Here is a 15631-nt window from a genome sequence, read left to right as displayed (position 1 = left end):
CCCACCAAAATTAGAGCGAATACCCGCCAGGTCGGGTAAAATTAGTATTCTTAATCATACACTTAAACTTGTAAATTTGATAATATTGCATATATTTTTATACAAAATAGCAATAGTTTTTAGGATTTTTGGTTTTTATGTGTAAAATTTTGATTTAACGTGTAGTTAGTATAACTTTTTTAAACAATAAGTTTTACATTTTTCAACTATTTAACAGGCGTTGGATTGATATAATTCTAAAAATTGAAATTTTTAATAAAATAATTTTGCAGTTGAAATTTTCAATAAATAATGTAATTTTATAAGCTGAAATGTTTAATAAGAATGTTATAAAGTTAAACTAACCAAGTTGGACAACATATCAATTTAACATATTAATTAAAAAAAAAGAAAAGTAATTATTTTGTCAAGTTATAAAAAATTAATTAAGTCATTTTTATATTTTTATACATTGAATAGTAATTTCATCTGATTTTAGTGTTTTTCGCGTTAAATTCACAGTGAAAGCCTAAAATACCCTTTAAATTAAATCAGACTATCCCTCTCCTTCTCCTTCATCTCCGCTTCTCCAATATCAGGTCTACTTCGGCAACAGAAAAATAATAGTAACAATCGGTGATGGTGGTGGTGTTCGGTTCTATTGATTGAGCCACTAGTCTTCATTCTTTTTTATTATTCTGCAATTTAGTTCTCTTATTATTAGATCTTAATATTGGATCTCTTCTTTAAGATTTGATTCCCTTGCACTCATTTTTTCTATGCATTCTCTTTCGAAACAATAGCATCATAATTGAGTTGTGGGTACAATGTCAAAAAAAAAAAAAAAAATGAGTTGTGGGTACAAAATCAAAGGAGAGAACAAATATTTGTTTATTTGCTGGAAGGATAGGCTCCTTTTTTCGATATCAGCCTGGAGATTCAGAAGGTGTGGTTGAGAGATTATTGACTGCGTTTTCTATTTTTTTTTTTTTCACTGTTTCATGTATAAAGGATGTTATGGTTTTTGCCAACAATTGTAAAGTGTTCCAACGAAATATTTCGAATAATTTTTAGCTCTTTGTTTTACAAAATTTTTCAGTTATTTATTTCTTTAGTTTAGCTATTTTATAAATTTAGCTGCACGGCTTTTGGATTTATTTTGCAAAGTTGAACTCACCTCTCTCTAATAGATCGGAAATACCGCTCCTAAAGAAACAACTCTTTTCCGTTTCTTTCAGTGATGGAATTATAGGAAACTGGTTGCACACTTTTATCTTTCATCGTCAACGAAGTACACTGGGGCTAAGTTTTGGCGATGGGAGGAGGAATATATGGAGAAGAGGGAGATGAGTAAGAAAAAATGAAGTTTAGGGGTACCATTTGTGATTTTAAAAAATTTAGGACGGAAGTGCTACTTCACCAAATTTCAGAAACTAAATATTTAATATATAAAAAATACGATATGAGTTAATTAATTTTATAAAATTTCGGGACGATATAATTATTTTCAAAAAAGAAAAAAAAAAAAAAAAGTGAAAACGCATGTTTTGGGGTCCGTTTTGGTAGCAATCAAAAACCCTAGCACCAAAGGCCAAAACCCTTCCTGCAAATTTTCCATGAAGCAGAGTAATCAAAAGATCAAATTTGTCATTGAAACATAAAACCAATGGACTCAATAATGGCTACTTCATCAGGAAAATCATCAAGCAACAAGAAGAAGAAGAGGAAGCTAACCAGTCCCGAAGATAAACCAAGACCTCCAAAAAAGTACCATATTGGTAAGCCAGAGAAAGAGAAGGAAGTATTAGGAGTGAGTGAAAGCTCAAAACAGTCAGAATTGGATCGTATAGTCGAAGTAGGGCGTTCATGGAAAAATCTACAATTGATTCTGTCGCTCCAGAGTAAAGAAATTGACCTCCAAAAGTTAGTCTCTTTCTCTTTATTTATTTACTTATTTTGTTTTGAATTATTCTAATATATAAAAAGATTGATACTTTGACAGGAAGATTGAATTAGCTTTCAATTATGTGAACACGAGGGAAGGAGAAGGTGAGGAAGATTATGAAACAGTGCAAGTCTCTCGACTTGTCGTTTTTCTGAACGACTGGGTTCAGTCACTGTTGATTTCTACTGATAAGAAAGTTGTAGCTGAGTCTGGTGTTATTGAGACATGTTTAGATTATAGATGTTGGCTGATTTTCAAGTACTGTTTGGAAGAATCTGTGAGGTTGCAAGTTTCTTTGACTTTCTCGCGGAATCTTTTGCGAGCTTTTTCTTGTGTTTCAAGAAATGCATTGTCTTTAATCACAGAAATGCGTTTCGGTTCTAAAGATTTGGTTTTTATTGGTGAAGAGTTTGAATTGTACAGTCTTGTCTTGGATTGTGTTTCTATGGTATTCTCATCTCATGGTGGCTTGTCAAATGAAAATTTGGACTTGTGGATTTCTACTGTCCGTGCAGTTCTTGAGCTGGTGCATAAAATTTTTTTTGAGAATCTTGTCGGTGGTAATGCAGGTGCTTTTGCACTCAGGTTTTCTTGCTTGGTGCTTGAGCCATTTGCCAGATTTTTAAGGGTCCACCCGCCTCGAAAAAATGGTTTTCATGAGTTTGTGGATGAACTTCTTGGGTTTCTATTGTATTTACTGGGTATGCTGCATGGTCAGTTTGATGGAAGCAATGCTGGTTGTACAAGAAAATTGTTGACTATAGTTGAAGAAGTTTTATCACAAGGACTGTTTCATTCAATCCATATTGATGGATTTTTGAGCTTACACAGTGCAAGAAAATATTCTTCATCAAATGATGGGAAAATGAAACCCACTAAAACAGTCATTAAAAGTTACCATAGGCATTTGTTTGATAAACTGGAATGGATTATTGCCTCAAAGAAGGAGTCTGAGTTGAATGGCTTAGGAGAACTATTTCATTTGTTTGTTGATCGGGTGAAAAATAACAAAGCAGCTTCAATGTTGTCTGAAGAGACCAAGCTGTCAGAGGAAATTGAAAGATCTAAGCATTTAGCTGCTCATAGTTCTAAAGTGGTACATCATATTAGTAGTGTACCTACAGAAATTAGTTATAACTCTAGTAATTTGACTGACGAAAAAAGAGAATCACTTTTAGATTTTTTTGTACAGATTATGGAGCCTCTTTTAGTTGAGATTAATGGCTACCTTGAAACTAAATTAGAAGTAGGCCCTCTCTTGTTGGATGCCCACTGTACACTCAAATCAATTAATCATTTACTAGGCAGCCTTTTTCAAGAAAAATTATACCTAAAAACCGCGGATATCTCTGGAAGAGCTTTCCGTAATTTCTTGAAGAAGGTTTATAATACTGTTCTCTCATTTTCCACCAAATCACTTTGTTTGTCAGCAAGTGATTCAGATAACCAGACACAAGAGATATTAATTTTAGTAGCAAAACAGTTCTTTGTTACTGCCCAAAATTTTCTGGATATTGAATATGAAGTTATTGAGAATGATTTAACCAGCTTATGGCTTATGGCACTTTCTTACTTGGCACTTGGTTATTATTTTAAGGATGTGTCAGATCATTGCTCATTAACTGCCCAAATACTAGGATTTGCAAGTCAGCTGGTTAAGCTTTATAGTGAACTTCGGCAGGTTAGTTGAACTTCTTCCAACCTGATAGCATGTCTTGTTACTTTTTTTTTCTACTGTACAACTCCATACACTCAGCATCAAATGGATTACTTCTTTACAGCTTCAGAACTTTTTGTCTTGTAACTATTATTTGTTATTTTTCTCTTCCTTTTTTTATTGTCGTGTTGGAATAAAGTGGTGGGGGTAAGGTAGGTGATCATATATCTTCCTCATGTCATCTATCAGTTTGGTTTTGCTGATTCTGTTATATTTACATTCATTTTCATATTTTTTTTTTCTTTTCTGCCAAAATTATTTTAGTTGGATTCCTCATTTTGCATTAGATGGTTTTCATATTTCTGTTCTTATATTTTGAATTGTTTTAGGTGGAAAGTGCCATATTTGCACTCTGTAAAGCCATTAGACTTATTATCACACGTGAGAACAATAGTGGGGATAGGCAGATTTACGGTTGGTTCAGGTCCTGCATATCCTGTTTACCTTATGAAACATATGCAAAATCAGTGGGAATGCTGCTATGCGCACAAGAGTTTAAACTAACCATTCACAATGGTATTAAGTCCATACCAGAAGGACAGGCTGGTGAATGTATTAGGCTATTAAGCATAGACTTAATGGAGTCCATGGAATGGATAAAAAGCTGTTCAGCTGCTGACGGAATGGAACTTCTGGAATCACAAGAAGGGAGTTCTAAGATGCTCTATTTTGATCTTCAAGCCGAACTTTTTGGACGAGGATTGTCTGAAATGTATGCAATGGTTATGGAGTCATTGACTGTAACAGTTGGGAACAGTAGCCTCCTCGGACGATCTATAGAGGATCTAATAACTGTAATTCGTCCCTGCATGAGTATTCTGGCTGGACAACAGCCAGATAGTGCCTACGATTTCCTCTCTTACATCACAGGAAAAACTACTGATAAGGGACCTGATGGCAACAAACTTGATATGCTGAATTTTGGTGTTTCCACTCACTGGGTCTTCGTGTTCTTTTTTCGCTTATACATATCCTGCCGAAGCTTATATAGGCAAGCAATCACCCTCATGCCTCCAGATACATCAAAAAAGATGTCAGAAGTAATGCGGGATTCATTTACAGCATACTCTGGAAGAGATTCAATAGAAAGGACTGAGTGGAAAACTGAGGGTTATTTTTCATGGATTGTCCGACCTTCAGCTTCTCTTTGTGTCATCATTCAATCTGTCTCTGACATTTGTCTTCAGGGCAGCAATGCAGATTGCTCTTCTCTGATTTATGTATTGCATGCTATGGCTCTTCAGAGGCTTGTAGATTTGAACAGGCAGATAAAATCTTTGGAGTATATACTGCAAATACAGGTCAAGTTGCTTGGTGATACTAGCTTGTCGGAGTATTGTAAAAGGAGCAGAAAGTGGGGAAGATGCCTTTCTAATATAAGGGAGGAGGGAGAGAGCCTTACTCAGTTCATCTTGAGTTACCTCTCATTATTGGGTAGTGATCGAGTTTCAGACTGTACTACTGCTGATGAAACTGGTCTTGCTACCTACGGCCAAGCTTTTGATGAAAGTGAAAAATGGGATTTCAGTATCTGTTCTGTGAACAACAAGTCGTTGCTTACTGCAATCTGGTGGATTGTTTGTCAAAATATTGATATTTGGTCTATTCATGCTAGTAAGAAAATGTTAAAGATATTCCTCTCCCATGTCATCTGCACTTGTCTACCCTCTATCACAAGAAGCTTCACGGATGGGGAAAACAGCCAGGCTGACGAAGCTGGTTTTCTGAGAAAAATTACTATGCATCATATCTCATCAGAACTTCTGAATAATCCCATACTGTATGAACATAAAGTAAGGTCAATTATTATTGCAATCTTCGTTTTCTCCATCTCTATTTCTCATGCATTCCAGCTCACACATATATGCAGTAAGTGCAACACAGCATGCAGATTTTTACTGTAGCACAGACTATTATTGCTTGAAGCCCATTTGTTGTGTATAAAATTTCCTATGGAAATTGTTGTATGCACATAATGTTAATGCTGCCTCTTTTACCAGTTTGTCTGCAGGCACTTGGCTTCAAGTTTTTGCCATCTTTTGAAGAAATCAGTCCTACCATTATTTAGTGATTTTTCAATCGAGGATGTTGACTTAAATTCATCACCTCATTGGCAAGAGGTTTTAAGTGCAGTTGGAAGCTTACCAGTGGCTGTTCCAGGAAGCAAAACTGTTACTTTTCATAAGCTTTCAGAGGGAAGACCAATTTCTCATTCATTGCATAAGACACCTGCAGATTTTTCCACAGAGTTAAAGGACAAGAAATTTACATCTTGTCAGAGTTTGCTTAGTTTTTTGTGTTGGATGCCAAAAGGATATATGAATTCAAGATCATTCGCACGTTATGTCACTTTTCTGCTCAATCTTGAACGGTAAACTTATATCTGCCTGTTGCTTATTCTGTCTTGTTGCAAGTCTTCTATTTTCTTTTTAATTTTAATTTCAAGCAAGCACATGCACATTGTTTATGTGGGTCTCTGCACATAGTTCACATGAAACATGTAGTATCCTGTAATATTAGAACTAAAATCAGCCAGTATGCATTGCATTGTGAGATACATATTTAGATAATCTGTTGTGATTTGATTTGATTTTAAGCTTGCTGTTGTTTAATATACTTATTGATACACAATATGTGCTGTGATTTTATTAATTTGAGGTATCTACATTCAGGAATGTAATTAGCAGCTTATTAGAATTTCAAGATGCATCATCCTCATGTAAGCAATATGAACTCTTAAAGTTGCTTTTCTCCTGCCGGAGGGCCTTGAAATATTTAACTATGGTATTTTCTGAGGAGAAGACAAGAATTACTGCATCATCAGTCATTCCAGTGCTGTCTGAAGGTTCATTTCCTATGTTATGGCTTTTCAAATCGGTGTTCTTGGTGGTTGGGCTTCAAGAGACACTGTCAGAAGATGATGCTGATGAAATTAGAGAGATGATGTTTTCATTTTTGGATCACACTTCCTATATTTTCCTGAAATTGAGTGAGTATCATTTTACTTTTGCACTTCACTCTGCATTTGGTAAAGAACCTCATGAAGTGCAACCCAACACTAATATTGCACAGGAATATGATGCTTTGAATGAATCTGATCCTTGTTTGGGTTCCTTAGAAAATAATGAAGCATGGAAAAGTATTCTTCTCATGGCTCAGAGTTTGACGCAAAATATGCAGGGCTTACTTATTTCTTTGAAGGGTAGCCTTATCAATGAGAAAGCAGAAAATGATGTCAATGTTAATTTGAACAAATTATCCTCTATAGCTTCTTGTATGAGTGGCTTCTTGTGGGGTCTATCATATGGCTTGAACCATTCAAATGCAACAGATAATGATAAGGTGAAATTGGGATTGAATTTTGAGCCCAACATTGGTCTGTGCATCAACGTGTTTGCAGATTTTTTAAATTTTGTCTCGCACATGTTATTTGTGGAGGTTGGTCATCAACCTAGATGTTCATTTGATGATCAAAATTTTCTAAGCCCATCTGATTGCAGCTGTTTGTCAGTTTCAAGGCAGATTTCAGATAAAGGGTCTTGTCACACTGTTACTCTAGGTGGTGCACAGGATCAGAAGTTAAGAGCTGCAGAAAACTGCTCAACATCATTAAATACAGATGATAACTTTTGGAGTATTCATAGGAATAGTTCACAGTTGGAAGAATCAACTTCAGTTGGCAGTATTACATGCCATTGTCGAAAAAATGGTTTGTTTCAAGGCTTGCTAAAAGGTGACAATCCTGAAGCTGCAATCTTGATCAGACAATTGTTGATGGCTTCTTCAGCTCTCTTGAAGCTAAATTTGCAGAGCAATGATAGTTCCTCTTTGTCCAGCTTGATTGCAAATTGTTTTGGCTTATCTAAAATCTTGCTATTGAAGTTTGCAGATGTGTCAGAGGTGCCACAACCATTCTCTTTTATTTGCTTAGATGGTGTTATTAAGTATTTGGAAGAATTAGGAAATTTTCCCGGTAATCATACCTTGGATGAGAATATGTATGGCAGGTTGGTAGAGTTGTACTTAAATGCTCTAGGAAAATGCATTAGTCTACAAGGAAAAGAAGCTACTCTGGCTTCTCACGAGACAGAGTCAAGTACTAAGAAACTCTGCAGTAATAAAGGATCATCTGAAACATCTTTTTCACGCATGTCACTCTTCTTGAACTCATTCAAATCTAGGTTGAGGATGTCATTCAAAGTTTTAATAAGCAAGTCGTCAGAGTTTCACATGTTGTTAGAGGCCATTAAGAAAGAATTGATGGGAGTGCATAAAGGCTGTAGAACAATCTGCAAAATAAATACAGGGAGTGCAGATGGTGGCAGTGTGTCTTCAACTGTTGCTGCTGGCATCGACTGCTTGGATCTGGTTCTGGAATATACCTCAGGTAGTATAATGAATTATCCAGAAATGCATTCATTTTGTTGCATACTCTGATGGACTGTCAAACTTTTCTTGTCCTTTTTTATAGCATGAAAGCTTCACTGCACTTTCATGTGGCATGTTTGGAATTTATCGAGTTAAAGTCACATCTTTATTTCAAATTTATTATGAGCTCGTTGCAAGTAATGGTTCTGCCATGGAAAGAGAGCATGAAGTTCAAAAATTATGCAAAGCTGAGTGATGAAATTCCATTTCCAGGTGACTGTAATTGGTTCTAAATGCCATAATGCATTATAGCATCCAATCTACAATAAAAAATATTATCGTCGTCATCATCATCATCATGATGCTGTTTTTGCATATGGAAGCATTAAACAATTGTGTGATGGTCCAAGAAGTTCTCAAAGTTACTGGCTTTGCATTCAATGCTGTCATACTGTCCTAATAATTTCATCAATAGGTTTTTGCTATGTGTTAAACAAATAACTATTGTGTGTTTTCTCTATATCCTAAGAAAACAAACTTGCTCCTTGCCATGGGCATACATGAGACTCTTATGTGTGTCGAGAATGGAACCCTCTGCTTTAATGTTGTTGACTGCATGACTTTGTGCATTAAGTGGAACATGTCAAGTTAATAGATTTATGTTATATAATATTTTGTCAAAGTCAGCCATTTTTGGATTTCTCTCGAGATTTATTTTAAATCAATCATTGATTACTGATTGACATGTACTCTTATTATATGATAAAGTACATGCATATGAGACCTCTCTCTCTCTCTTGCACACTTCACATCAATAGTGTGCATATGCCCCCTTTTTTTTTTTTTTTTTTTTGGGGGGGGGGGGGGAGATGGTTGGTTCATGTCAAATATGCGGTTCTGATCATTCGACCTTTTTATGCTTTTTGGTATGTTTTCTGAAGTCATTTTAATGATATTTCTACGGATATTTCAAAACAAAAAACCTTGTAGCGAGTAGTCATTTTCAATAAAGGCATTTAAAAAGTTGTGATTGAACCCAAATTGAGTCAATAACTTCAATTGAAACCATGGCAGAATGGACAACTTAAGGCAGACACAATTATTTGGTTTTGAACTTCTTTGGTGAATTTTCTTGCAAAAAGTACTAATAGTCCCAATCTTCTTTCTTATGACTAATGAAATCTGGAAAGTTTATGGTGCTACATAAGTTAAATGCTTTTTATTTATTTCTCAATTTTCTGTAAGGTAAATGCTAATGCTCTAGGACTCACTCCTGTTAAGAGAGCATTTCACTTTTTAGGGTTCGAACTTCATTAAGCAAATTCAAAAGATAAAAGCTTACATTCTGGAATTTTATCGACTAAAATTTGAAATAGAAAGCTCTACGGACTAATCTTAAACCTTTACTATAGGACTTCAAAACTAGTCATCCTCTTGTATTATGTTTGAACTGAGAGTAGGATAGGGAAGGAAGAATAAGTGGGGAAATGATATCCTTAACTTCTTTTTTGTAATAGAATTTTTATTTGAAAGTAAAGAAGGGTAAGTGTTTCCTTTCTTTATCCCCCAAACTTCTGAATTTTGCACGCCTCAAATTCAGGTGTAAGGAGGGGTAAATGTTTCATCAAAAGACTAAAAGTGTATTTTGTTTATCTTATCCTTGTACACTTTGTTTTAGGCTTTTTATGAATAAGAATATTTTTGTAATTCTAACACTTTATGTTATTGAACTCTCCCCACTCCTCCCCAAATAAGTGGAGGTTGGAGGGTTAAATTTTCAACTTCACTTTCCTTCTCTTCCTCTTCTCTTTCTTTAATGAACCTCCACTATTGTTCACTTTACCCTGTCCAAACATAGTGTTAAGGGTTTGGACTCCAAAAATAAATGAAAAGGAGCACTATTATCTTAACCCAATGAGGACCTAAAATAAATCCAGACTCCTAAAGAAGTAGGGGACAGATTTCTTCAAATAATCAATGAACAATTATTTAAGTAAACACAGAGATAAAATCTCTAAAAACACCAGAAGTACTCTATGATGTTTCCCTAATTACACCCTAATTAAATCTGGACAATCATTCTGTGGTTTTCGGTCTTTGGATTTGAATTTTCTTGAATTCCTTGTCTGTGTTTCTATGGCTTTGGCATGCTCATGGTTTTGTACTGGTGCACCTGTTGAACTATGTCGGCTACAGCCTAGCCATTTAATTGCCTTCAATTATCCTGAATTGGTGCCCCTTTTGCCTTCCTACAAATATACTCATTTTTCATCCGATCCTTATTTGCATTTCCACGTTTCAAGCACCCTACCTTAATCCTGTGAGCGACATCTGCTTTATTTTTTCCATTTCTTTATCATACCCTCACATTAGATTCTATCATCAATTGATTTCTTGACTGCATATACATTCCCATGTTAATTGGAACCTTCTTTGTTCTAAACCCATGACTTGCTTTACAGGTCGTAAACTTTCAGAAAAGCATGTTCAGAGTTTAATTCCATCGCTATTCAACATAATCCTTCACTTGCAAAGTCCATTACTTTTCTATGGTATGCCAACTGGTAGTATCTGCAAGGGTCCAGATCCAGGAGCAGTCATTCTCATGTGTGTTCAGGTACTAACAAGAATTTCTGGAAAAGGAAAACTTAAGGATTCTTGGCATGTGGCACAAACTTTGCGCATACCTGGAGCACTTTTTCAAGATTTCAGTCAACTTAGACTTTTTGAAGGCCCACTTCTATCTGATAAATTCTTGTTCCTGGATAACCAAGATGGTGGTCCTGTAGCAGGCATGCATTCCTGTGATGTAGATCAACAATTCTCAATAGAATTATTTGCTTCTTGCTGCCGATTACTATACACAACTTTGAAGAAATGCAAAAGGTAATTTCTCTCTTTAGATGTCCTTGAAGAAGCTAGGTAGCATGTTCACATTTTTTGCAGTTAGGTCTCTAGTTGTCGGGCCAAAACTTGACATCCATACAAAGTAAAAGGTTAAAGATTGGAAGTATACTTTTTGATTTGAAGGGTAACGAGTATTCCTTCCTGTATAGTTGGTGTTTCCTCAGTTTCCTAGTATTTTCTTTTCTGCTCCTTATTTTGTCTGTAATGTTTAAATTGCTATACTATTTGAGGCTTCTTCTAGGGAAAATGGGCTTCTATGCGTACTCTAGGAAAAAAAGAGTGCAGTTATTCCACGTTTGTTGTATTTGGTTAGAAGGGAATGCCAAATATTTTAGGGACCGAGTCTTATAAATTCTTTTCCTTCCTTCTTTATGCCTCTTCTGATGAATGCAAATGAATGCGTTTTGTTGGCATCTAGCGGAATTAAAAGCTTTACTCTGTTAATTTTTCAAATTATTCTTTTGTACTTGTAGAATTTAGTAGAGGATGCTTTATTCTTAATCTTTATATAATCTCCTCTCCCTCTTCTGGTTTTTTACATTCGGGAGTTCCTTTCTTTTTTCATTCTCCTCCTAAAGTGTCTAAAAAATCTTTTCAGCCTGTGTTGTTATCCATTAATTTATTTTAATCGTGTCTAGGCAGTCTGTTATTGCTATTGCTATGTGATCGTCTCTTCTCAATCATGCAACATGCAGATTGGAGACCAAAATTTATCTGGGATGTATATTTTTTGCTCAATTTCTCTTCTTTGATATGCTTTTCTCTGAAAATTAGCTAATGAATGTAATTGTGGTGATTATTTTTGCAATTCCAGGACGTCAGAGGATTGCATTCCTTTGCTTCAGGAATCTTCCTGTATTCTTCTTAGTTGTTTGGAGACGGTGGATAATGACTTGATAGTCAGAAAAAGTTATTTTTCATGGGGGTTTCAAGCGGGAGTGGAATGTGCCTGCTATCTCCGGAGGATTTATGAAGAGGTATGTGGTATCTTAATGATGTCACCCACATTAAAAATATAATGAACATTGGGTATTTAATTGTGCTGATCATTAGTAAGCTTCTCATTAAAATTTTAGTTTGGTCTTGCAATTTCAATTTTTTTGTGATTGGCTCACATGGCTTTGATTTTGTTTCAATTTGGTAATCACTTAATTCCCTAATCACCCGAATGATGGCATTTACCAGTTATCTGACATGTATGTACATATTCAGTTAGGATAGCTTGTGTACACTTATATGATTTCACTAGTAGATTCAGAGAGAGGAATATTGTGCCTAAAAAATACATGTAAGTCTGTATGAGCTATCAGACCTGAGTATGCATATGAATGCTTCCACACAAGGGTTCATCTCAGTTTTCCTGTGGGATTTCTGAGAATTAGGTGATAGTATCCTAGTACCAAAATCAAAACAAAATTTAAATTATGCGACCTAATAGTGACAAATTAGAAGGAAAATAAGCAATAAGGTCAATGACCATTGTTTGTAGAAGCAACATATTCAAACTGCATGAATAAAGATTCAAATTTATGAAGAGGTGCAGAAGTGCTTCAAGCAAATCTTATAGCATGATAGAAACTATTCCTTTCTAGCCAATAGAGCGGAATGGAATCAGACTCCAACTAGTTTGATATTAAGGCTTAGTTATTGTTATTGTATTCGTGAATTTATCCAACCAAAGAGAACCTATGAGTTATAAACCTTATTCAAGTGAACAAAATGTCAACTTGTAATAGTTCATTTCAATTGCCTTCATCTGATTGCATCAAGTTCTAATATAACTATATTAGTTAAAACATTTGTGTTATTTCTAACTATGAAAAACTAATTTAGTTAAAACCTTTGTGTTATTTCTAACTAGTGTAAACTTTTGTTGTTTATATGTAGTCTCAATACTTGTTTTAATTTTGTCATGTCTAGCCCTATTTGTTTCTCAATTATTACTTTCACAGTTACGACAGCAAAGTGACATCTTTGGCAAGCACTGCTACAAGTTTTTATCAAATTACATATGGGTTTATTCAGGATACGGTCCCCTTAAAACTGGCATCAGAAGGTGGTCTCCAGTCTTAAGCATTACTTTCACCTTGCTTACAATTGAGACTTGTTTTTACTTGAAATAAAATTTGAGCCCTGTGCGATTCTAACAAAACCATTTTGTTTCCTTACCATTAACGTTCAGAGAAATAGATGAAGCTCTGAGACCAGGTGTATATGCTCTAATAGATGCCTGCTCAGATGATGATCTTCAGTATCTTCATTCTGTATTTGGAGGTGAGCAGACTTTTGTTGACCAGGTTGTTGAAGTATGATACCAGAAGAGTTTTTGGCTTAACATAATGTTTCTTCTGGTGTACTTACTTTTGCAGAGGGTCCTTGCAGAAGTACCTTGGCAATTTTGCAACATGATTACAAACTGAATTTCAAATATGAAGGAAAAGTTTGATTTAAGATTTTCCTACTGGTAAGAAAAGATCAGAAAAAGAAATGGCCTAAATGTTAAATTAGAGTAATCTTTACTTTATTTATTTACTTTTTATTCTTTGATAGTTATGTAAATTACTGCATAGGTAATTCTGATAATGAAAATTTCCATTCTAGTTTCCCCTTGTTTATAAAGAAAACATATAAAAACAACAACAATTTAACCTTAGTTGAGGTCAATTATATAAATCTTTTGTTTCCCTTATGTTTGTTTTGTAATTGAGTTTAAGTAGTAGTAGTTGGTCCTTTGAGACAACTTCCCTCCATGATGATTTTAGGTCTACCTCTTTCCTTTGACACTTTCCACCATTAAAGTACCGCATTCTTGAATTCGGACACGTGGAGGTCTACACAAAATATGACCATAGTATCTCAAACACCTTCTTTTTATCCTTAATATGTGCTACTTGCATATTGTCGGATATATTATTTTGAATCTTGTCTAATATTTTATGTCCTCATATTCATCTTTAACTTCTGCATTTCTACCACATGCAACTTGTGAACATGGACCTTAGGAAGCCAACATTTACTCGCATATAAAATCATTGGTCTCGCAATTGCCCCATGTTAAAAATAATTATAAAACATAAATTTCAGAAATACTCTCACCTACTATGCTTGGGGATACCTCACCTCATACAACCAATTTTAAAAAACTGTTCATTGAAATTATTTTTGACAATATTTTTCCTCAATGGAGAAACTTGTGCCCATATTCTTCACATGGTATTATCATAGCAGCTAGGTTTATACACTTTGTATAGGCGAGTCTTTAATTATTGAGAGAATCACAATCGCTTGTTGTCATCCTATTCAATCATAAAAATATTCAGAACCTTGATAATTCCAGTCTGCCTAGTCCTCATATCCCCATGGCTGTCAAGCTTGCTATAAAATTTTCAGTTCCATCATCTAATTCATTGTTGAGGCATAGATTCCCTCTAACTCTTAAGAGGTGACAGACAACTTATAATTGTTAGTATTAGGTGTATATGAAGTTCCTTACATTTTGTCCAGATTTCTAGTGTGGGCAAACCCTAGTCTTCATTCGTACTATTGTATCATTGATGATTCTCTTGTGGTGTCTGAAGTTAGGCAAATGAGGTCTATCAAATATTATGAACTTTCATTGGAAATTTTATGTTTTGTTTTGTATGACCAAAAATGTTTGTTTTACTCCTACAAATTAAATTTCATAGAATTCAAATGATTAATAATTTCGATGATTTATGCATGAATTTTATACTTCGAATTCATTTATACCAAATAAGATGTTAAAGAAAAATTGCCTTTGATGTTTAATTGCAATGCTGATTTTTGAGAGGTAACAAGTTGGTTTGGCTGTGTGGTTTCCACGCAAGTTTTTGTATGCAGCAGCAGAAAAGTTATTGTGGACAAGAAACATTAAATCCAATTTGAAAAAAGTAAAAAAGAAAAAAGAAAATGGAAGCTAAGGAGAAAAAGGGTTGATGAAGCTGATTGGTTGATAAAGTTGAAATCACTGTTGAAAGCTTCTGATTCAAAAGTCTCCAACTTTTGTTTTCGCCTCATTGGGCAAGGTCGGTTATATGAATTTTTTATTTTCATTTCATTCTGTTCACGAGTGAAGTTCACAATAATATCATGAAGTTGTAGATCTTTTGAGATAATTTCCTTCCACGTGGTTCTCTTAAGTTTTATCTTTTCCTCGAACTTGCAACTGAAGCACATGAGGACCTATGTAGTATATGACTAAACCATCTCACATGTCTTTCCCCTTTTATCTCTTATTTTATTTTCAATTTATGCTACTTGTACTTTTTATTGGATGTGGTCATTTTTAATTTTTTTTTTTATTTACTCATCTATTTTAACATTCTCATTCCTACACTAGGGATGCCAAATGGGGCAACAGGCAGGGTTGGGGATTGCCTCTCCCATCCTCGCCCCACAAAAGATTGGTCTTGCAGGGAGAACTTCCCCGTCGGAAATTGTAGCAGAGCAAGTTTTGTTACGAGAATTTTTTATTCTTTTTGTTTTTTATTTTATTTCAATGTATCATTATAAAATATAAATTTGTTTTGTTCAAAAAGTAAACTATAGGTTACAATTTTGGACATAATGTTGATATAGATATACTTTTTATTAAAATTATAATATATAAATACTTAAATATATAAACATAAGTTAATTTTTTAATAAAAGAAAAAATAATATCTATTTTCAGGTGGGTTATCATCCCTACATTC

General features: G+C 34.6%; 1 protein-coding gene across 4 annotated transcripts; it reads left to right on the top strand.

Moving 5' to 3' along the window:
• The first annotated feature begins 539 nt into the window (after positions 1 to 539).
• On the top strand, positions 540 to 15533 carry LOC105643786 (Urb2/Npa2 family protein). Of its 4 annotated transcripts, none has more exons than XM_037635932.2 (12): positions 543 to 1902; positions 1982 to 3605; positions 3971 to 5434; positions 5642 to 6012; positions 6314 to 8028; positions 10472 to 10895; positions 11731 to 11893; positions 12869 to 12972; positions 13099 to 13190; positions 13286 to 13380; positions 14781 to 14962; positions 15277 to 15533. In XM_037635932.2, the coding sequence occupies exons 1-10, from the start codon at positions 1646 to 1648 to the stop codon at positions 13360 to 13362; spliced, it is 6291 nt and encodes a 2096-aa protein (XP_037491860.1). In that variant the 5' UTR covers positions 543 to 1645; the 3' UTR covers positions 13363 to 13380; positions 14781 to 14962; positions 15277 to 15533. The 4 variants fall into 4 exon arrangements, with proteins under 4 accessions (XP_037491861.1, XP_037491860.1, XP_037491859.1 ...); XM_037635931.2 differs by having other exon boundaries at positions 14778 to 14962; XM_037635930.2 differs by having other exon boundaries at positions 14765 to 14962.
• The last annotated feature ends 98 nt before the right edge of the window (positions 15534 to 15631 follow it).

This window comes from Jatropha curcas, chromosome 1, assembly GCF_041381405.1.
Source record: "Jatropha curcas cultivar XTBG-Jc1 chromosome 1, XTBG_Jcur_1.0, whole genome shotgun sequence".
Taxonomy (NCBI): Eukaryota; Viridiplantae; Streptophyta; class Magnoliopsida; order Malpighiales; family Euphorbiaceae; genus Jatropha; species Jatropha curcas.
This window is presented reverse-complemented; position numbering and strand designations above follow the sequence as displayed.